Source organism: Schistocerca serialis, chromosome 2, assembly GCF_023864345.2.
Source record: "Schistocerca serialis cubense isolate TAMUIC-IGC-003099 chromosome 2, iqSchSeri2.2, whole genome shotgun sequence".
Classification (NCBI taxonomy): Eukaryota; Metazoa; Arthropoda; class Insecta; order Orthoptera; family Acrididae; genus Schistocerca; species Schistocerca serialis.
Window position 1 is genome coordinate 867345619 of NC_064639.1, and position 24359 is coordinate 867369977.

The following is a 24359-nucleotide window of genomic DNA, read 5'->3' on the forward strand; positions in this document are numbered from 1 at the left end:
CGAGATATACAGGGCGTTACAAATAGGTACGGCCAAACTTTCAGGGAACATTCCTCACACACAAAGAAAGAAAATATGTTATGTCGACATGTGTCCGGAAACGCTTACTTTCCATGTTTCAGAGCTCATTTTATTACTTCTCTTCAAATCACATTAATCATGGAATGGAAACACATAGCAACAGAACGTACCAGCGTGACTTCAAACACTTTGTTACAGGAAATGTTCAAAATGTCCTCCGTTAGCGAGGATAAATGCATCCACCCCCCGTCGCATGGAATCCCTGATGCGCTGATGCGGCCCTGGCGAATGGCGTATTGTATCACAGCCGTCCACAATACGAGCACGAAGAGTCTCTACATTTGGTACCGGAGTTGCGTAGACAAGAGCTTTCAAATGCCCCCATAAATGAAAGTCAAGAGAGTTGAGGTCAGGAGAGCGTGGAGGCCATGGAATTGGTCCGCCTCTACCAATCCATCGGTCACCGAATCTGCCGTTGAGAAGCGTACGAACACTTCGACTGAAATGTGCAGGAGCTCCATCGTGCATGAACCACATGTTGTGTCGTACTTGTAAAGGCACAAGTTCTAGCAGCACAGGTAGAGTATCCCGTATGAAATCATGACAACGTGCTCCATTGAGCGTAGGTGGAAGAACATGGGGCGCAATCAAGACATCAACAACAATGCCTGCCCAAACGTTCACAGAAAATCTGTGTTGATGATGTGATTGCACAATTGCGTGCGGATTCTCGTCAGCCCACACATGTTGATTGTGAAAATTTACAATTTGACCACGTTGGAATCAAGCCTCATCCGTAAAGAGAACATTTGCACTGAAATGACACATTGTTGGATGAACCATTCGCAGAAGTGTACCCGTGGAGGCCAATCAGCTGCTCATAGTGCCTGCACACGCTGTACATGGTACGGAAACTACTGGTTCTCCCGTAGCACTCTCCATATAGTGACGTGGTCAACGTTACCTTGTACAACAGCAACTTCTCTGACGCTGACATTAGGGTTATCGTCAACTGCACGAAGAATTGCCTCGTCCATTGCAGGTCTCCTCGTGGTTCTAGGTCTTCCCCAGTCGCGAGTCATAGGCTGGAATGTTCCGTGCTCCCTAAGACGCCGATCAATTGCTTCGAACGTCTTCCTGTCGGGACACCTTCGTTCTGGAAATCTGTCTCGATACAAACGTACCGCGCCACGGCTATTGCCCCGTGCTAATCCATACATCAAACGGGCATCTGCCAACTCCGCATTTGTAAACATTGCACTGACTGCAAAACCACGTTCGTGATGAACACTATCCTGTAGATGCTACGTACTGATGTGCTTGATGCTAGTACTGTAGAGCAATGAGTCGCATGTCAACACAAACACCGAAGTGAACATTACCTTCCTTCAATTGGGCCAACTGGCGGTGAATCGAGGAAGTACAGTACATACTGACGAAACTAAAATGAGCTCTAACATGGAAATTAAACGTTTCCGGACACATGTCCACATAACATCTTTTCTTTATTTGTGTGTGAGGAATGTTTCCTGAAAGTTTGGCCGTACCTTTTTGTAACACCCTGTATACATATTGAGTAAGCTACCGATCTTTGTGTTGTTTTGCTTCAAATATCAGATACTCATACTGCCGTGTTGACATGTTGATGAGATGGTCATACCTCAATGACTACTTCACGTATGTGCTAGAGGCAAAGTTTAAATGTGCTGATTTGGTCTGTGCAGACTAACCTGTAATCTGAGAGTCAGAGAAGACGCCAGCGTTGTTGACCAGGATGTCGACGCGGCCGAGGTTGTCCTTGATCCAGCGGAAGGCCGCCTGTATGTCCTCCTCTTTGCGCAGGTCTGCCTGGACTGCGTGCAGCTTGCCAGGGTACGAGTCGGACTTAGCAATGGCCTGAAACCAAAAAATATACCAAAAAACTGTCTTAAATGTGTGGATTCCCTGCACAATATCCGACCACAGGTTCAGTACTTCAATTGAGTCAAAATTCTACACTCTTATATACAGCCTTGGAAACGAGACGAAAGCAAACGCAAGATCATGGTATTTGTGACCTCGTCAGCTCTTGATGTGAACATGCAGATTAACTCTGTTACTCCAGAGAATGATATTCCAGGTGGGTGTGGAGAAGATTTTCAAGCAAAAATGGCTGGGGCCAGAGCCAGAGTTGACGCCAGGCAGGCTATCACGCAATATCTCGGTTGGAATGCCAATGAGGAAGAACAGCTGATGAATGTAGAATGGGCAGACCAGAGTTAATTGCCACACACCACCCAAACTAAATGGATGGCCAAAGTACCGTTGCAGCAGAGTGGCCTCGTGGAGAAGGGAGCATAACATCAATTTTTTTTACCACGCACAGTGAAGTAACAACACGTAAGTTGGGTTCAAGAGTGGCTATTCAGCAGGCAGACAGACCAAACTGGAAACTTTAAGACTGGAATTATGAGACCGCAGTGTGGTGTAGAAATTTGACAAGTGCAGGAAACTAGGGCACACTCGATCATTCTCGACACCCGATAATGTGATTTGCATGGAGCAATTGGTACAAGAACCCTGACTCGAAAGTTTAGTTCTCAGTTGGCAGCTAACCAGTCCCGAGGTGGGACCTGTGACGTACCATCTGCGATCTGCCAAGATGACTTCGACCTACAAATCAACAGCCAGCCTGTTCTGAAGCACTTGGCTGACGATGGCGGCTGGCGCCTCATCTTTGCCTAGAGGCCTTGGGTGCATCCCATCACCAGGCCACCTCGAGGTCTAGCTGATGGTACCTGGTGAGCTGCCAAACCACCACCTTTCCAGGGAACCAGAGTTGCTCCCAACCCCGTACCAGAGTGCATGAGCGGACACCTCCATCACTGGCCCTCCTCTCGCTGAGAGGCCGTGACTCTTTGTGACTACGGCCACCTCGTGCAGAGCTCTGTGTTGCCTTTCCGGACTGTGTGAAAACAACACTACAGAACGATAATGATTTCTTTTTTCCGTTTTCATGTACTTTCTTTTCACTTTTTCTGATTTATTTTCGCGATACGTTGGAAGAATTACTTTAGCATGAGTGCTGTAAATTTATTTCTTTGTACAACTACATTTCTGTTTACGTCCTTCAGTGGCCATGAGTGTAATTGCTTTGATGCTGCTTGATTTCAGGTTTATTAACAGGCTGTTTAAATTCTTTTTCTGTGAACGGAATGATATGAAGTCATAATTTTCATGAAACTGCAAATCGATGTTCTTGGAATTGTTGAAAGTGTAATGTGAAGCGAGATGGACTGAGTGGTGTAGAAACATGTCGCTAGGTCGACAGAGAAAGCATCAACAAAGAGTTGGGAGCGAGAACGAGAAGCTATTGTCGTGCCTCGCCTGTGCTAGTGCGTATTGTGTATATGGCCGACGTAAAATAGCTGTTTCAACGGTGATAACGTTTTGCGATTCTTTTGGGTATCGCGGACAAAGAATTAAGTGTCGCGTTGGTTATTAGTCGGAACTGCTACTCGGCAGGTTAAGCTTAACAGTTATGACGGGCAGACAGCTTAGCTGCGTGAACGCTCGCAAGTGCTCGATTTGATTGTAGGCAGCACAGATGGTTTATTGCGTACCGTGGACTGTAAAACTAAACAGAAACTTGCTAACGCATTTCCTTGTCGTGAACTGATATGTATAACTTTAATCTCGAATGGGCGATGTGCCGATCACCGCGCAAATGATATGAGTACGCGGTGACCATTGTGCACGGTACATATTGTGTGATGTGTACCGTGGACTGTCAGGTCAAGTTACAACTAACTTATTGTACTTTCTCATTGCGGACGGTAGTACTACGAAAAGTGCCGAGCCGCGATCGAACGGAAACTGAGAGGGGTCGTTCGCGCCCGCTTTGCTGGCGGAACCTTCCGGAGTCGAACGACGAAAACTTCTTGCCGCGACGGAGATAGATGATGGATGAGTGGCTGCAGTCTTCCTCTTGGTGATCCGTTGGACTGGTCGAGGCACATGGTCGGTCAGCCGGACGTTCCAAGCCGTTGTTGTATTGAGTCAGCACGAAGAATTTTACGAAGGGGCCCGAAGGAACTGTTGCACACCGCCATTCGCCGAATTGTGGACTCTGACCGACATTAAAGAGCCACATAAAAAAAAGTGATGTTGGTCGAGATGGCCGTTTGCAACAGCCTATGTGGATTCTTGTGGTCGTTACAGCTTGTAAAAGCGCATTTACTGCTCACCCGATTGACTGTCTTGGTTGTAGTGAATACGTTACTGGTGCACATCGTGGTTATTGTATTGAATCCACGTGGGTTTGGATGACCGTGCTGGTCTTGACAAGAACTATATTTATGTTACATCATGTCCGCCCCCAGTAGCTCAGTGGTCAGCGCGACAGACTGTCAATCCTAAGGGCCGGGGCTCGATTCCCGGCTGGGTCGGAGATTTTCTCCTCTCAGTGTCTGGGTGTTGTGTTGTACTAATCATCATCATTTCATCCCCATAGACGCGCAAGTCGTCGAAGTGGCGTCAAATCGAAAGGCTTGCACCTGGCGAACGGTCTACCCGACGGGAGGCCCTAGTCACACGACACTTATTACATTTTGTTGCCTACTGTGTATCCTGTTAATCATTTGATGCCGCGCGGGATTAGCCGAGCGGTCTGAGGCGCTGCAGTCATGGACTGTGCGATTGGTCCCGGCGGAGGTTCAAGTCCTCCCTCGGGCATGGGTGTGTGTATTCGTCCTTAGGATAATTTAGGTTAAGTAGTGTGTAAGCTTAGGGACTGATGACCTTAGCAGTTAAGTCCCATAAGATTTCACACACATTTGAACATTTTTGAATCATTTGATTATTGTTGAAAAAGGTGTCGTTCACATGTTAATGAGTGAGCTATCAATTCAAAGTAGTAATGGACTTCTCTGTTGTGTAAGGGTTACCTGTGTTCCATTTAATATTATCTGTTGTGAAATGCAGGACGGTAACACCAGTGCGTAAATTTGAAACTTTCTTGTTAATTGATGGTGGGACCTGTGCGATTTCCATCTGCCATGTTAGTTAACGGGATTTGTTCCTTGTGTATAGATTATCTGTGGGCGCTTTAAAATTGTTTGTTCTAAATGCAGGAAGGTGAACCCAGTACATAATTTGAAAGTTGTTTTGGTTGATTTCAAGTACGCTTACATCATGCTGATCTCTTGTTAATCCCTCATGAGATTTGTGCGATTTCTGTCCGCCATGTTAGTTGACTGGATTTGTTTTTATGTCAAGATTATTTGTGGGCCCTTTTAAAACTGTTCATTGTAACTGCAGAAAGGTGAACCCAGTACATAATTTGAAAGTCGTTTTGGTTGATTCCAAGTACGTTTATGTGATGCTGGTTCATTAGGTGCTGTCATAATATTAGCTGTTTCTTAAAGGTAAAAGGGGAATGAAAGTTTAAATTCAAATTTTACCTGCTTATTGATCTTAAAAGTTGTATTTAAAAAAAAAAATACATTGTGCGATAAAATTGTTCTATCGATCCTCTTGTAAGGCTAACTGAGGGTTCACCTCTTGAGTTTTCTGTTTAAACATTTATGTGTAATAAAAGCATGAAACTTTCTTCATCACCGCTCCATTTCTACGTCACATTTGTAATTTTAGGTGTGTGATTTGATAATGGGCGTGTCAGCCCGAAACCAGTAACCACTACAGCTGAATCTTATATCATTGATACTGAGACGGATGAAATGAAAAATTATAGAATTCCTCGATGTTTAATTAGAAACCATCCCATTTACAAACAATCCGTCGAACAAGAAAATTGTGGATTCCCTTTGCCCATCTTTAGTTCGGGACCGTCCGTCAGTGGCGAACATCAGATTGCAATTGACACAGACTGTCATCTCTCCTTTCCAAAAACTGACCAACAGGGTGGTTCAGTGTCTATTCTTAACTCATTTTATAAAGTGTGAAATCAGTTTGACCGAATCTGTCGCTTAGTTGGGCGCCATTGCCTCCCCTAATCGAATGTAAGAGTTCAAGATGTCTTCACGTGAAAATTCCTCTCTGAACGTGGGTTTATATTCAAATAAGCACCTACTTCTAATGACAAAGTTCGTGTAGATATAGCTACAATAAACTAATGCCTTCGGACCCTTGCTGTTCGTGAGGTATATTAACAAACTTGTAGGTGATATTATTAAAACGGGGTGTTCAAAAAGTCTCTCGACAGTGCCGTATGATTGTTAGCCGCGCGTGCCGTATGAGGCAGTCCATATACCGAAATGAAACTCAGTGAAATACAAGTTATTAATTTACTGAATATTCATTTTTACTTAACATTTTCACATTAAATGTTGGAAGTGTCCCCTCTGCTGTTGAATACACAATTCCATTCGTCTAATCATGTTTCCAAATACAAGCTGTAACATTTCTTCTGTAACAGAAGCAGTAAAAGTGGATATTGCAGTTTTCAATTCATCGATGGATTTTGGACGGTTTTTATAGACAGTTGCTTTCACTGCACCCCAGAAGAAAAAGTCAGGTGGTGTTAGGTCAGGCGATCGTGGAGGCCCAAGTCCGTGTGAAATTATGCGATCACCAAGAACATCAGCAAGCAGTGACACTGAAACGCGAGCTGTTTGCGCGGTTCCACCATCTTGTTGAAAATAACCGTTCAGTATTTCACTTAACCCAAGTTCTCCTATGAATGGGTACAGAATATCACGCAGTATCGTTGTGCGTTTATTGTTTCGTTGTAAAAACCAGGCAGGCGAACTGTCATACGGCAGTGCCGGGAGACATTTTGAACACCCCGTAGTAATCTCAGATGGTGCAGTTATCTATCTAGGCTACTGACTGGAAAAGGCTGCGCAAATATTCAGTGAAATCTTAATTAGATTCCAATGCATTGCAAAGATCTGAAAGTTGCTTTGGATTTTCAGACTTGTAAAATTACGTACTTCACAAAACGGAGGAAGTAGTATCCTGGGACTATAATATCAGTGAGTCACAATTGCAATCAGACATTTCATAGAATTGCCTGGGTGTAACAATTTTTACGAATATGAAACAGAACCATTAGAAACGTTTAGTCGTGGGTAAAGCACGGGACTTCGGTTCATTTGCAGCATACAACGTAAAGTACCCTCTACCACGCGCTTCACAGTTGTTTTCAGAGTATAGATGTTGTTCCCGTTGCTCCCGCTATACCCTTGGCACTCTCCATGTTGAATATCATTGGTAATCGACGCGTTTAGTACACAGAGTACTGCCTACGTAAAGATCACGTTCTGCTCGGCAGCATAAATCCTGAAACGACACCGGCAGTATACCCCATGATTTCCTCTCTCGCTATCTATCACTGCGCCAGGCAGCTGCCGAGCCGCAACACTTATCAGGAACACGTGAGAGCTGCCGCATGCGGTGTGCAGTGCTATGCACCAAATGCTTTAGCGCTCCGCTGACAACTCGATAACTGTTCCTTCCAACAGCAATGTCACATGTCTCCTGCCCACAGTCACGGCCGTGCGCATTGTGCTAAGACAATACGTGACAAAGTTATCCTACACCAAATGTCCCACTCAGGTTTGGTGCCGACAATGGCAGCGGCCCAAAGGACATCACGTACCGAATTTTCGCATGGTTTTGACCTGTTTCATCCATAGTACTGCGTTAATAATTGTTGGAATATTGGATGCGTCGCTTGAACAACCAGAAAATGCGATTTTTGTTTACACAATACGTCCTCGAGACACAAATTTCAAATTTTATTGAAAGGCTACTTGTCGCCTAGGAAAGCCGTTTGTGACAACAACCGCACGAAAAATAGCATAACCATAAAGAAAACCACTCAACTAGTGGAGGACATAAAAAACGTATACCTATTACCGAAGTCTGGTGTAACTGCAATGAATCACATTTAACATATAGTACATGAAGGTTACGGTAAATGGTTCTAAAGTGGTCTGCTGGTACAGATACATTGATTATGTTTTTTACCTATTAAGTGAACACAAGGAAACAGAAGAACTGCATAAAGAGAGCGAGCGATTAGGCTAAGGCGCTGGTTAAGACAGGGTCTCGTATTCGGGTGAACAGCGGTTCAAATCTCAGGCTGCCATCCACATTCACATTTCACGTGGTTTCTGTAAATCGTTTAAAGAAGTGCCGGTATGTTCTTTTGAAAACGACAAGGCTGATTTCTCCGCATACGTCCAAAATCCTTGCTTGTCCTCTGCCCCTAATAACCTCGTCATCGACGGGAGGTTAAACGCTAATCTTCGTTCGCTCCAAAAAAAGTTATAAATGCAATACAATGAAACATCACTTCACGGTAGAGGAACTGGACGAAACCAAACGTAATTTATTAGACAATATCGTGAAGACATAAAACAGTGGGTAAGCTTTCGCTATATGCAGGAAGTCCATAGGAAGAGATATAGTTTACATATAAACTGTAATCACACTCATAACCAAAAGCAGACAGCACTGATACACGTGCCTCATTCCACGTCACTTCTAACTCGGCATTCAAGAGGTAACTCACACAGCAGGCAGAATAGCTCGGAACAATAGCTACGACATAAAGATAATGCATATAGAATTTCTGATGATCCACGTTGGACTTTTAAGTACGGGCACAAACACTGTTACAAGCTAACAGGCCACACAATCTCTATACAACCTAAAACAAACATATGCAGCAGATTATTGAAAGCAGTGACCATGTTTCGTAATTGTAGTGTAAATTCACTACACCGATGACGCTTTGGGGACAAGTGTATCGTATCTGGCGTATAAACGCATCACATTTCAGAGTTGCACAAGTGAAGATCTCAGTAAGTCAACATGTTTGTGTCGAAAAATCAGTTCGGCAGATTTGACACAAGAATAGTATACCAAGTATTACGAAACAGTTTAGTAAGGTAACTTATTTTGCGTGTTTACATGCACATCTGCGATACTGACTTGCAGACACCTATTCAGTACCATGAAACCTCTCGCTAGAAAACTGTAGCGAAGTGCAGGAAACTTTGCAGAGGATTGGCGCTTGGTGCAGGGAGTAGCAAGTGACTGTCAAAATAAATAGATATAACGAACTGCGAATAGACAGCCAGAAATACCGTTTATTGTTTGATTACATTATTGCAGAACAATTACCGAAATCAATTTGTATGATTACACTAATGCAGAACAATCACCGAAATCAATTTTTTCCATAAACTATCTTGGCGTATGTGTACTGAGCGATTTGAAATGGAACGGTCACATAAAAGTAATCGAGTGTAAGGCAGATGCCAGACAGATTCATTGGAAGAATTCCCAGAAAACGTAGTCCATCAATGAAGGAAGTAGCTTACAAACACACTTGAATATTGCAAGTCAGCAAGAGATCCGTACCATAATGGACTGAAAGATGAAATAGAGAAGATCCAAAGAAGAACAGCACATTTCGTTACAGGTTCACTTAGTAAAAGCCAAAACGTCACGGGGATTCTCGTCCAACTCCACTGGCAGAGGCTGTGAGAGAGGCGGTCTGCACCTCTGTATGGTCTACTGTTCAAATTTCGAGAGTGTAAGGTCCTAGAAGAGTCAACCAACGTGTTGCTTCCTCCTAGATAAATCTCGGGTGACCCCACGTAAAGGCTTACTAGCAACTGTTCCTCCCGTGAACCATACGCGACTGGAACAGGGAAAGGGGGAAGTCACACTAGTACACAAAGTGTCCTTCGCCCCACATGTGATCGCCGCGACGTGTCATCGACTCCACAAGAAACGGAAACTGTTGGGAGGCATCTGGAACCACGATCTCTTAGTCATAGTTCACAATTTACGGAGATGAGGAAAGCTGCTCCCAAGACAAGCACACCTGTCTCAATGGCAACCCAGATTTACTCGACAGGCTTGAGCTGAGATGCTCTGGCTGGCCTCTATAAACACGCCTATATGTACACCAAGTTCTCGAGCAATTCTCTCTCAGTTCGCAAGCGACGGTGAGGTGCATTGTCTTGCTGAAGGTACAGGTCGCATGTGATGTTCTGTAGGCGAACAGTCGGATGTACAGGATCAAACAGTGGCTTGCTGTGTCTCTATCCAGTGAGAGACGCATCAGGAGTCGCCAAAACGCGCCCCTCAGAAGCAGCCGTCTCTGATTCAAACGCTCGTGTGTGTGTGTGTGTGTGTGTGTGTGTGTGTGTATCTGTCTGTGTGTGAATAACAAAGCTATGTGTAGTGTAAGTGAGTAAGCTCAACACGACCAGTGCATTAAAAAATCTCAACGATTAACGTGAACTGCGTCCTTTGGCATATGCATGTGATACTAAACAGCTACCAGCATTCTACAGAAGAAAATTTCCCTATGCATGTCTACACCCGTACTCTGAAAGTCACCATGCGGTATCTTGCCGATAGTGTACTGTGTACTACTGTCCCCCCTTCTCACTTCCCCCCCCCCCCCCTCTCCCATCTGTCATTCACGGAGCACTGATGGAGGCGGTAAGAACGACTGTTGTTAAGTCTCCCTACAGGCCGTAATTATTTCACCTTAACCTTCATGGCCACTAAGCAAGACGTACGAGAACCGAAATGATACGTATCTCGGTTCGCCTCGAAACTCTGGTCTCAGAATTTCAAGTTTTTACGTGATGCATCATTCGTGTTTAAAACTCTAAAGTGGCATCTTTTTCATGGTTGTTTATAAGTATATGGTCTAAGTACGTTGAATTAAATCGTTTTTGATACCCTGAGCTAAATATAGAATGTGACGAGCAGCGATCGCAGTTTCAGTTCAGGGCGGTCTGCAGCAGCAAATCAAAAAGAAAATGGGAACTATGAGGCTGATGTAGAGATGGGATACAGCTCTTCGAAGAATGCGAACATATTCTAGTTCCGATTACGAATATAAATAAGTAATCGTTTTCTACTTTTCACCAAAAGCACCTGCAAGAGCTCAGCAATTGACGAAAAATTGCTTCTTTTTTTGGACTGAAAGGAACGCTTCCTGTGTAACGCTTTCCGTGCCAATATTTATCCCAGTTATCTCCTGCATAGCCATGTCATCAATCAGCTTTGTTCATCCACGCTTTTTGGTTAATTTTTCACTTCAATCTGAAGAGGGTGCTCTGACATTTTCCAGCTGCTGTTTTACTCTATTGTTATGAGGTCGCTGGCAAAGTCAGGTTTACAATGTCCAGCTCAGCTCTGGACGAAACATCAGGAACGTACAGGATTCATGGGTTACGACCACACAATCTGTGAAATTCACTGGTGAAGTCTGATTCAGTTATACCAGAGACCATCTGACTTGACTGAAGTACGCTGTTTGGAAAAGAATACGTAGGAATCACAATCAGGCCTCCAAATTGATCAAGCATGTTAACTATTGGGCTATATACCCACAGTTCGAAAAACTGTATTATTGATACATTCTCACAATGTTTCGAGGTCTGTAAGAAACGCTCCAATACCATAAATATGTGAAAATTGAGTTTCTCCCAGCGTATAAGATGTTACAGTATTACCAGGAATAGACAGGTGACGTTTTGGACAGCTTCCGATATTTTGACAGATGCACACCCCGTAATTTTAAAGACACAATGCAATGAGAGTGAGTGTGCTATGTGAGAGAATTTAAATCCTCAATTTCTGGGGCCAATCGAACCAAGAATCATAACATGGCTTATGCGGAATGGCGAAACAAACAAACAAACACACACACACACACACACACACACTTACGCACACATTGTTGCACTGTTGCGGCAGAGTCGAGGAAGACTCACATCTGTCCTGCAATGCTATTCGGATGACGTGTCGATCTTCTCGGAGGATGGTCTGGGTGGTGCGACCTAAGCCATCTCGTTTCGTTCTACGACCTTCCAAGAACCATTCTGCACACATCCCTTGCACTGCCGAAACACTTGGTCCCACAAGAGCAGCAATTTCCCGGATGAATGTGTCACATTTTCTCACGCCAATAAAAAAAATGTGTGTGAAATCTTATGGGACTTAACTGCTTCGGTCATCAGTCCCTAAGCTTACACACTACTTAACCTAAATTATCCTAAGGACAAACACACACACCCATGCCCGAGGGAGGACTCGAACCTCCGTCGGGAGCAGCCGCATAGGCCATGACTGCAGCGCCTAAGACCGCTCGACTAATCCCGCGTGGCTGTTAGTGTACTCTCACGCCAATAATGCGCCCTCTTTGAAACTCTCTGATCTGACGGTATGGTTCGTGTACACATCTGCGAGGCATCCTGAACGTTTGCTAAAGTCATACTGATCCATTACCTTCGGTTTATAGCGACAACGAGAGCAGCTGACACATTTTACCAATAGATGGTGTGTTGCGATGTCGATGTTGTCCTTGAACCTGCGACCCGACATGGTTGAAATGCCAACCATTTTTGCAGATCATACTAATGTGCATGCCCTGTGAATATGAACGTCCTATCTCTAGTCGTTCAAGGTGTTCTGTTTCTTATGAACATGAGCGAAATTTTGTAGGTACCTTCGATAGCATAAATGGATACAATCTTCTAAGTGTTTTGCGAACAAAGTTCGTAGTAAAGAAGTTATAATCAAAACGTCGTGCGTGATGCTGACGTTTTAGTGCACGTACTCCGAAAATGTAATAAGCTATGAACTTTTTTTGTTTCATCTCTACGTCTTCGGTGTCAGCGAGAAAAAGTTTCGTAAGCGTTTTTAATTACACTACTGGCCATTAAAGTTTCTATACCAAGAAGAAATGCAGATGATAAGCGGGTATTCATTGGACAAATATATTATACTAGAACTGACATGTGATTACATTTTCACGCAATTTGGGTGCATAGATCCTGAGAAATCAGTACCCAGAACAACCACCTCTGGCCTTACTAACGGTCCTGATACACCTGGGCATTGAGTCAAACAGAGCTTGGATGGCGTGTACAGGTACAGCTGCCCATGCAGCTTCAACACGATACCACAGTTCATCAAGAGTAGTGACTGGCGTATTGTGACAAGCCAGTTGCTCTGCCACCTTTGACCAGACGTTTTCAATTGGTGAGAGATCTCGAGAATGTGCTGGCCAGGGCAGCAGTCGAACATTTTCTGTATCCAGAAAGGCCCGTACAGGACCTGCAACATGCGGTCGTGCATTATCCTCCTGAAATGTAGGGTTTCGCAGTGATCGAATGAAGTGTAGAGCCACTGGTCGTAGCACATCTGAAATGTAACGTCCACTGTTCAAAGTGCCGTCAACGCGAACAAGAGGTGACCGAGATGTGTAACCAATGGCACCCCATACCATCACGCCGGGTGATACGCCAGTATGACGATGACGAATACACGCTTCCAATGTGCATTCACCACGATGTCCCCAAACACGGATGCGACCATCATGATGCTGTAAACAGAACCTGGATTCATCCGAAAGAACGACGTTTTGTCATTTGTGCACCCAGGTACGTCGTTGAGTACACCATCGCAGGCGCTCCTGTCTGTGATGCAGCGTCAAGGGTAACCGCAGCCATGGTCTCCGAGCTGATAGTCCATGCTGCTGTAAACGTCGTCGAACTGTTCGTGCAGATGGTTGTTGTCTTGCAAACTTCCCCATCTGTTGACTCAGGGATCGAGACGTGGCTGCACGATCCGTTACAGCCATGCGGATAAGATGCCTGTAATCTCGACTGCTAGTGATACGAGGCCGTTGGGATCCAGCACGGCGTTCCGTATTACCCTCCTGAACCCACCGATTCCATATTCTGCCAACAGTCATTGGATCTCGACCAACGCGAGCAGCAATGTCGCGATACGATAAACCACAATCGCGATAGGCTACTGTCCGACATTTATCAAAGTCGGAAACCTGATGGTACTCATTTCTCCTCCTTACACGGGGCATCACAACAACGTTTCACCAGGCAACCGTTTGTGTATGAGAAATCGGTTGGAAACTTTCCTCATGTCAGCAAGTTGTAGATGTCGCCACCGGCGCCGACCTTGTGTGAATGCTCTGGAAAGCTAATCATTGGCATATCACAGCATCTTCTTCCTGTCGGTTAAATTTACCGTCTGTAGCACGTCATCTTCGTGGTGTAGCAATTTTAATGGCCAGTAGTGTATGTGTAAAGTCTGTCTGAAGTCGCTATGTTCTGTTATTCTCAAATAGTATAACGAATTGTGTGTATTTTCCAGCCGTCATTTACGTTGCTTCATTACAAACACACAGCTTCTTACTGCAATACGTAATTTATTTGTGTTAAGCTTTGAACATAATGTTACACCTCTTAATGAGTAGATTATGACAGCATTTTAAAGTTTTAAATTGGTTCAATAATTAATCAATTTTGGTTGCCTCTTCGTTGCAACTGGTATCGGGATCCGATACACTCGTAGCGTTCCTGGTATTACCCGTCGCCACCGATTCGTCCACATTTATGACATAATACAAGGTGATTTAGTTGCCCCTAACGCTGCCGTTTTATGTAATCCGTAATGTTATAGCTGGTCTTCATAAATCACGAGAGAGATTTTCATATTCCCTCACTCGTTACGCGCAGTCTACAACTACTACAGGAAAATGAACACGATATCTTTGTAGAAATTTAATGTAGTTAACTTTTGTACGGAAAAAAAGTATTCCCAAGAGGCCGCAGTTTTTGACTTAATCAAGAAAAACGTACTAAAGTGATCTTCAAACGCAGTCCTACTCCCACGCTCGGCCCCCACCGGTCAGTATTTGTTGTATGTCATTCATGACACTACTTCCTACCACTGTACAAATATTTGAGGCTGCATGCATTATTTCCGACATTAGATCTTATTACGCCAAAGGCTTAGTCAAGCACTTACAAATTGTAAAATCGACATCTGTTTAAATTTTACCTAACAGTGTTGTGAGTTTTAGCAACATCACATAAACACTGTAGCATTCGTCAGGCCTTCTGACTACGAAACTACTGTGCTCGTAAGGGATAAGTTTGAATCGGATTGTTAACATAATTAGTTTTAGTGTAACGTATAGAAAAGTTATTTTTCCTTAATTACCCTCACGGGCACGTTTAAATTGATAAAGTTAACGAAATAGACGACTATGCTGATGGTTTAGTAGCCCAATCCATAGAGAACAAAAAAGGTCGAATATCGCGAATAGTTGATGCAGTCAAAAATTTTTGTACAGTGTTAGAATCTTGACTGGTGAGGTACGAATATGGAGTGGAGGTGCGTTTGAAGGACATTTTTATAAGTTTTCCTTCAATAGCTCGAAAATCGTAGCCTTCAGCACAAATGTATCCCAACACAAAATTTAAACTACATTAAATTTCCTACAAAAAGTTTTTTCTGTAAACTAACAGTTTCTGCGAAGCGAGCGAGAGAATATGAAAATCTCGCGCGTGGTTTAAGACGGCCAGCTATAAAAATGCGGATTACATAAACCGACAGCGGTAGGGGCAGCTGACTTACCCTGTGTACAGGACTTGGCCAAAAATGAAAGTGAGGAAGTGGGAGCTCCAGATGGTCAAGCATTTAGAAAAAAGCAGCGTTTTTGGCGAGACTCCGACGAGCCATGAACCATTCACGTTAACGTAGTTTCCCGGCAACGGCTGGTGTAGTGGAAAGAGTACAGACGTAATCAGAGGGTGGTGGGGCCGAGCCCATGTCGAGAGCCTTTCTATTTCTTTTTACACACATCAAAAAAAGTTTTGTAATACCTCGGTTCCCAGAACGCCTGAAGATAGCCGTTGACTGTGGATATTGTAGCACGGATACAGTCTCTCTGACTGTTCAGAGGTGTCATTAAACCCGCCCAAGCCGGCCGCGGTAGCCGAGCGGTTCTAGGCGCTTCACTCCGGAACCGCGCGACTGCTACGGTCGCAGGTTCGAATCCTGCCTCGGGCATGGATGTGTGTGATGTCCTTAGGTTAGTTAGGTTTAAGTAGTTCTAAGTTCTAGGGGACTGATACCCTCAGTTGTTAAGTCAAATAGTGCTCAGAGTCATTTAAACCATTTTTTGAAACCCGCCCAAAGATGTAAACAACCATGCATGAGCAGCGCCTATTAGAAGGAGGGTGTTCGACAGCCGATCAGTTCTAGTCATTCCACCAGAATGGAGGTAGGCTACACGGCTCGTGTTTTCTGTAGTTCAACCTTGCCTAGACGGTCAATACCGCGGTTCGATCGCGTCCGCATTGTTACTTTGTGCCAGGAAGGGCTCTCAACAAGGGAAGTGCCCAGGCGTTTCGGAGTGACATGGAGGAGATACAGAGAGACAGGAACTGTCGATGACATGCCTCGATCAGGCCGCCCAAGGGCTTCTACTGCAGTGGATGACCGCTACCTACAGATGATGGCTCGGGGGAACCCTGACAGCAACGCCACCATTTTGAATAATGCTTTTCGTGCAGCCACAGGACGCCACAGGACGTCGTGTTACGACTCAAATTGTGCGCAATAGGCTGCATGATGTGCTACTTCACTCCCGACGTCCATAGCGAGGTCCATCTTCGCAACCACGACACCGTGCAGCCCGGTACAGGTAGGCCCAACAACATGCCGAATGGACCGCTCAGGATTGGCATCACATTCTCTTCACCGATGGGTGTCGCATATACCTTCAACCAGACAATCGTCGGAGACGTGTTTGGAGGCTACTTGGTCAGGCTGAATGCCTTAGATACACTGTCCAGCGAGTGCAGCAAGGTGGAATTTCCCTGATGTTTTGGGGTGGCATTATGTGGGGCCGACGTACGCCTCTGGTGGTCATGAAAGGCGCCGTAACGGCTGTACGATACGTTAATGCCATCCTCTGACCGATTGTGCAACCATATCGGCAGCATATTGGCGAGGAATTCGTCTCCATGGACGACAATTCGCGCCCCCATCGTGCACATCTTGTGAATGACTTCCTTCAGGACAACGACATCGCTCGACTAGAGTGGCAAGCATGTTCTCCAGACATGAACCCTATTGAACACGCCTGGGATAGACTGGAAAGGACTCTTTATGAACGACGTGACCTACCAACCACTCTGAGGGATCTACGCCGAATCGCCGTTGCGGTGTGGGACATGTGGACAAACAGTGGACTGTGGATAGTATGCCACGACGGATACAGTCATGCACCAATGCAAGAGGACGTGATACTGGGTATTAGAGGTACCAGTGTGTACAGCAATCTGGACCACCGCCTCTGAAGGTCTCGCTGTATGGTGGTACAACATGCAATGCATGGTTTTCATAAGCAATAAAAAGGGCGGAAATGATGTTTATGTTGATCTCTATTCCAATTTTCTGTACAGGTTCCTGAGCTCTCGGAAAAAAAACTGTGTGAAATCTTATGGGACTTAATTGCTAAGGTCATCAGTCCCTAAGCTTACACACTACTTAACCTACATTATCCTAAGGACAAACACACATACCCATGCCCGAGGGAGAACTAGAACCTCCGCCGGGACCAGCCACACAGTCCACGACTGCAGCGCCTAAGACCGCTCGGCTAATCCCGCGAGGCTCTCTCGGAACTGAGGTGATACAAAACTTTTTTTGATGTGTGTGTTAATCTTCTCTTTTTACGTTACTTACACGGCAAATAAACCGAAATAATGCTCATTATAATGTATTTGTTAATGTTTTCGTAAAAGACACGAAAAGGAAAGGCAAAGGAAAACTTGCAATATACAAATAAATGTCCAGGAAAGGATTGCAAGTCATATACGAGAACTTTATATATACAGTGTAGTAGGGGTATAAGTGCAGATATTTCTATTGGTGACTGAGGACAGTGTACTGAACAACATTGCGTTAGTGTTTATTTAATTTGCAAGTGGCAACAACAAACCATTAATGCTAATTTTGCTCTGGACAGCTTGTCAAGTGCTGACGTGTAGAAACGTGCACGCAAAACGTTTAGTGTATACTGACAGGCGTATTCGAGTAAGTGTTGCAATTACGATCGTAGAGAAAAAAATCAGGTTGTAAATTATGTGACGTGTTTGCGGGAAGACTGTCAGACATAGGGAAAAAAGATCTAACGCACTGAAGTACCCGCATTTATATACGTAACACTATGTATAATTATATAGTTTTATTATTTTACATTGTTGACTTAGACATGCTGGAGCGACGTTCATTGTAAATGTAGTGGAAGCAGTAATTACCTCGGCATCCTGTAGACGTTACAAACGCAGCATTTTTACAATAACATGGTTGTTTTAAAGTTTGTACAGAAAAACGAACGTCGTTTACATTCATAGAAGGTGATCTCGAATCACACAGTGCGGCTGCAGATGAACAGTAACACAACAGGCCACCAGATATTCGGGAGGGTAGCTGATGGTTTACAGTATAATGTACTTTGATTCAGTCTTCTTGGGGTACGATTTATTTTTCTCTTCCACTGAGATAAGAGCAGTTTTTAAGCTTTATGGCAGTTTATTTATCTGGCGACAAAAATAGACATTGTAGGGTTGTACTAGCGGAGTAAACTCGTATCGCTTTAATACTAGACAACGGCAATCCTTCATCTCGAAAGATCTCGTCGTATCACTGAGGATTTGTTTGTACGCGCACGAGCCAGTTAATATAAGAAATGTGTCTCATGCACGAAAGACTTAATTCTCAATCACAACTTTTCTTTGTCTTACCATTTCACACCTTTTATGAAAATATTAATAAATACAACATACTCAGCATTATTTCGGTTTACTTGACGTATAAGTAAGGTAAAAATTACAAATGAGCAAAAGATTCCACGTAGAGCCTCGACAACACGACCCTTTGATTACCGTTCTGTGCTCATCCCGCTGCTCCAGCCGCCGCCTGGAGCCCACACTAACATAAACGGCTCGTACCCTGCCCGACCCGCTTCAGAAACGCTGTTTTACTCTGAACGCTTGGAGCACCTATTTATGTCACTTTCATTTCTGGGCAGAGTTCAAAATGGTTCAAATGGCTCTGAGCACTATGGGACTTAATATCTGTGGTCATCAGTCCCCCAGAACTTAGAACTACTTAAACCTAACTAACCTAAGGACGTCACACACATCCAAGCCCGAGGCAGGATTCGAACCTGCGACCGTAGCGGTCATGCGGTTCCACACTGAAGCGCCTAGAACCGCACGGCCACACCGGCCGGCTCTGGGCAAGACCTACATACGCCACATATTTGGATGAAATAGGCGCGGAACCCTTGTTAATAATACGGAAGATATGAGTTCGTGTCGTGCTACTTACTTGAGGCACTGGAGAAGCTACTGGTGTGACGTGCCCAGCTTAGGGGCGCGCTCCCTGGGGCTGGAGAGGGCAGAGCAGTGGTTTCTAACGCACTACCGCTGAGTGTAATCAAATACTAGCTAGTATCCCCCCCCCTCCCCTCCCACACCATGGTCAACATTAGCACCTAATTAAAAAACAATTTTCTTCGCATACTTGAATTTTTAAAAGGACGAAAAGTAATTGATATTTAGTTTCTGCAGTTTTATTAAACCACGAACAAATAAGCCAATGAGACAATTAATATTGCTTATTTTTAACAATCTCTTTATAGACGTGATGAAACAATTGTCAGTGAACAGCGACTGCTACGTACAACTCATTCGCAGAAAAGAAAGCTAATTATCCAAATTAAGAGTAAATAATTGAAATAAATGGTTGTAGCTCCGTCATAAGTTGCATTGAGAAGTGTCTTTTATTTTATTTCTTGATGATTACTCGTTTCAGACACCTGTCTCCATTTTCAGACCATCCATATCGTAAGTGTGATAAACACAAGCGGTGGCCTTTGTACGAAAAATCAACAACAGTAAATAGACCACATGGGACGGACATTAGAGAACTAATGCCCTGAGTCGGCCAAAGTGCCACTTTGGTCATCACTGCAGGAGCAGTTTATGTACATAGGATATTGTCTGTATTTGTCACATAATACGGATGGTTTGAAAATGGACACAGGTGTCCGAAACTAGTCACCATCAAGAAGGAAAAAAAATTAGTTCTCAGTGCAACGTATGACGGAACTACAACCATTTATATCAATTAGAAAACAAGTTAAGGAACTAGTTTTCACCCGCAACATGCTACAAGTTCGTAAGAGTAAATACTTGTTACAAAACATGCTTCTTCTGCAACATGCTTCCTCTGCACCGCTTCTCTCCCTAGCAACACGTACTTCATCCACTCTCTTCCCCCCCCCCCCCCTTTTAAAAAAAAGCAAATTAAATTTTGGGCATTATTTATTTTTTTAAGGAAACGTCCAGGTTAGCTGCAATAAGTTTTATATTTTTTAGTATGACAGCTGTTTCGGCTCTACTGCCATTCTCAAGTGACCTACGAATACAGCATTAGTGAAATTCTCTACATATGCAGTCTGTTGGGGCACCTTTGTATCACTTTTTTCCTTTTTTGAAAATACTGGACGCAAAGTAAGTTACATATCAGAACAGACACTGTAAATTTTTATATTAGGAGAGTGAAAATTTACACTAACTGTGCCCTTACAGATTAAAATTTCTATTTTAATACTGGGAAAAAGTTGCACTGTCATGTTGGGTAACTTTAAACCAGTCTTAAAAAACGTAGTATTTCTCTTATATCGAATCATCACAGAAGCAAATCGGGTAAGAAAAAAGTAAAAACAAGCAGTTCTAATTCAGTACTTGCAGGTTTACTTTGAAATATCGAGATATCTGTATAGACCTGGCATTGTTCGACTTAAATCAGTGGCGCCAAAAGCTCTGTTCACAGCCAGTGCTAATGAATTGTACTCACAGGCCTGAAAGAGCAAGTAAGCATTAGCAGCAGCTAATTGAAACAAAAGTAGTAAGTGGTAGAAAGATACCCTGACTGGTAAAACGTTACCCTGATTAACTATTTGGCGGTTGTCCATGTGAATACTTATACATTGGAGTAGTAGATTGGTACACACGTCTAGTTTCATTTGAATTCCATATTGCATCTATAGTAAGGTGTCATTGCCTAATTCGTAGAGATTTCATGGCATTTAGCAGTTATGGAATGTGTTTTTCCACTTACTTGATAGTTCGCTTACTATGAAGTATGATTTTACATTTATTTGACAGTTTGTTTACTCTGATGCTATATGTTTACAAAGCATAGTTAGCTAAGTAACGGTAACGTTATATTTCACTGATTGAATTTTGCTGTGAATTATGTCTTTGGTCTGAGCATGTTTTACTGTCTGTATCTACTATCCCTTCTCGTGTACCATGTAATTGTGTTTATGGTCGTGTCTTCGTTTAGCATGTCGTCTGGATAGTCTTTTTTGTGGTGGTGTATCTCCTGTTCTTGGAGTATTTTCGTAGTTAGCCGTTTCCCTAATCTGTGTAGTATCTGCAACGCAGTCTCGATTTTCTTGGCTGTGTGATTTTGGCTTTTATGTGTAAAAAGAGGCTAGATTGATTACTGTCACTGTTACTGGTGTGTTCTTTGAACGTGATACTAAAATTTCGTCCTTTTTGGCCGATATAGAAATTATTGCGATTGTAGCAAGTGATTTAGTATATTCCCAGATTGGTATATTCTGAGGTTTTGGTTTTGCCTGAATGCATTTTTATTATGACATTACGGAAACCAAGTTTGATGTACATGTTCTTGAACAGTGAATTTATCTGTTTGATATACCATTCCAGAAAATCGCACTTTATAGTAAGCGGACTATCAAATAAGTGACAAAATGTATCCCATACGTTTAAAATTACAATATGTCATGTAATCTCTACGAATTAAGCAATGACAGTTTACTGTAGATGCAATATGGAAGTCAAATTTAACTAGACGTAAGTACCAATGTACTATTCCATTGCATGATTATTCACATGGGCAGCCACCACATGTGTAGACAATTTCACCAATGCTGTATTCGACGATTACTTGAGAATAGCAATGAAGTTGAAACAACTGTCGTAATGAAGAATATTAATTTATTGTAACTAGTCTCGATGTTTCCTTTTGAAAATGTCATATTATGACGTGTATTATGCTGCGGGCCCAATCAAACAAACAAATTGTGCATTATACTTATTTTGAATGAAGTGATGCCCACTGGCTGTAAAATATTTTTTCACAAAAGTCGCGATTGGTTTGAAGATGGATCCTGAGGTGACAAAGATTCTTTTTAATAAGCGATAGCGGAAAGGTAACTGCTTTAGAACCACTCCCCATCATTGACGGCAAGTAATAAACAAAAAGCGCGCTAAAAATGGTAGTCCATATTTAAAATGAAGGGGATGGCAGAACCGTGCCACGAGCACGGAGATGTTTGCGCGACAGTATATTTATACCTTCTCTGCTTACTTATTGAGTGGCAGTTATTCGAAGACCTTAGACTGGCTATTCTTTCTGTCCAGAAACTATTACTACTACTATTACTGCTAGTACTGCCAGTGCTATCAATAATAATAATAATAATAATAATAACAATAATAATACTGTGTGGGGGCTACATCAGTGAGTGGCCATTACATAGTTACTGTTGTGTTCTGCTGTCGGGTAGTTCTTTTAATGTTACGAACCGGATAATTCAGCAATTTCTGGTCTCCAGAATGAAATTTTCACTCAGCTGCAGTGTGTGTGCTGATACGAAATTTCCTCGAAGATTAAAACTGTGTCCCGGATTGAGACTCGAAGTCGGAACATTTACCTTTCGTAGGCGAGTGCTCTAACAGCTGAGCTATCCACGCATGGCTCGGGATACCAAAAAATTGCTCTGAGCGCTATGAGACTTAACTGCTGAAGTCATCAGTCCCATAGAACTTAGAACTACTTAAACCTAATTAACCTAAGGACATCACACACATCCATGCCCGAGGCAGGATTCGAACCTGTGACCGTAGCGGTCGCGCGGTACCAGACTGTAGCGCCTAGAACCGCTCGGCCACACCGGCCGGCTCTGTATACATCCTCAGAGCTTTACTACTGCCAGAATGTTGTCTCCTACCTTCCGTTTTCTTCTGCCAGGACGTTTCGTATCGGTTCGCACTCCGCAGCAGAGTTACGATTTCATTGTGGAGACATCGCCCAGGCTGTGGCTAAGCCATGTCCCTGCGGTATTCTTTCTTCCAGGAGTGGTGGTCTTGCAAATTTCGCAGGAGAGCTTCTGTGAAGTTTGGAAGGCAGGAGAGGAAGGGTCGTGAGTCGTGCTTGGGTAGCTCAGCTGTTAGAGGGCTTACATGCGAAAGAGAAAGGTCCCCAGTTCGATTCTCGGTTCGGCATATAGTTTTAATCCGCCAGGAAGTTTTAATTTGTGGTCTGTTACGAAAACTACGTACAACCCGGAGAGAGGATTTTCATAATAATAATGTCGTGTGACTAGGGCCTCCCGTCAGGTAGACCGTTCGCCTGGTGTAAATCTTTCGATTTGACTTGCGCGTCGATTGGGATGAAATGATGATTAGAACAACACAACACCCAGTCCTTGAGCGGAGAAAAACTCCGACCCAGCCGCAGAATCGAACCCGGGCCCTTAGGATTGACATTCTGTCGCGCTTACCACTGAGCTACCGAGGGCGGACAGGATTTTCATGAGATATTTAGACATAGGTGACCATATGTGACGTATAGTGCCCAGTTTTATCGCCATAACTGAATGTTACACAGTACAAAGTACTTGTATAGTGGGTGAACTGTGATAGGAAGATGTTCGCAAGCTGCAGTGTCCACCACTATTTGAAGAAAAGACAGTGTGATTATTTGTGACTTCTGCGATCAATATTATAGACTTGCGAGGCAGTGTTAATAGTCGCGCTTTTTTAAAAAAGAATTTAGTTTTATAACCGATGCACAATTCCTTGTTTTTCCCCTCAGGAAATTACATTTTAGCCCTACTCATGGGGTAACTAACTGCAGGCTGGGGACGACTCCACTAGGGCAGAGGGTGGAGCACGCGACTGACCTGCACCCTGTCGGCGCGCCGAGCCACTCCCACGACGGTGACGCAGTGCCGCAGCAGGGCGCGCACCACTGCGGCGCCGATTCCCGCGCTGGCGCCAGTCACCACCGCCACCCGGCCCTGCCAGCGATCCATGTCTCTGGTCTCTGGTACCGTCTGGCGCCGCGGCGCCGCCAGCGGCTGTTATATATACGGCGACCTCGCCTCGCTAATCGTAGCTGCCGCGCCATCTGCGGAGATAGAGTGGCCGAGGTCGGGCGGGAGGTTGGCGAAGCCTCGCGGGCAGCAGGCGCGCCGCTCCATTCCCAGCACCTCGCCGGCTGGTCGCCTTACCTGGAGTCTCCAGCACCTCACCCGGGCGTCACGACATCCCGACTGCACGCGGCACACTGCCGCCGGTCAAACCAGTCGCGTCGTGCAGGAGGGACTGGACACGCCCGTCCGACGTGACGCTGCTGTTTACATTTCGCAC

The 24359-nt window shown here is 44.1% G+C and overlaps 1 protein-coding gene across 1 annotated transcript in view; it reads right to left on the bottom strand.

Moving 5' to 3' along the window:
• LOC126458185 (farnesol dehydrogenase-like) overlaps positions 1 to 24053 on the bottom strand; it is a 48586-nt gene extending 24533 nt beyond the window's left edge. Inside the window, exons 1-2 of the mRNA XM_050095061.1 lie at positions 23891 to 24053; positions 1752 to 1917 (exon numbers count right to left, since the gene is read on the bottom strand). Coding sequence (XP_049951018.1) covers positions 1752 to 1917; positions 23891 to 24022 — 298 coding nt within the window. The 5' untranslated portion in view covers positions 24023 to 24053. The remainder of the gene's footprint in view (positions 1 to 1751; positions 1918 to 23890) is intronic.
• Between the last annotated feature and the right edge of the window lie 306 nt (positions 24054 to 24359).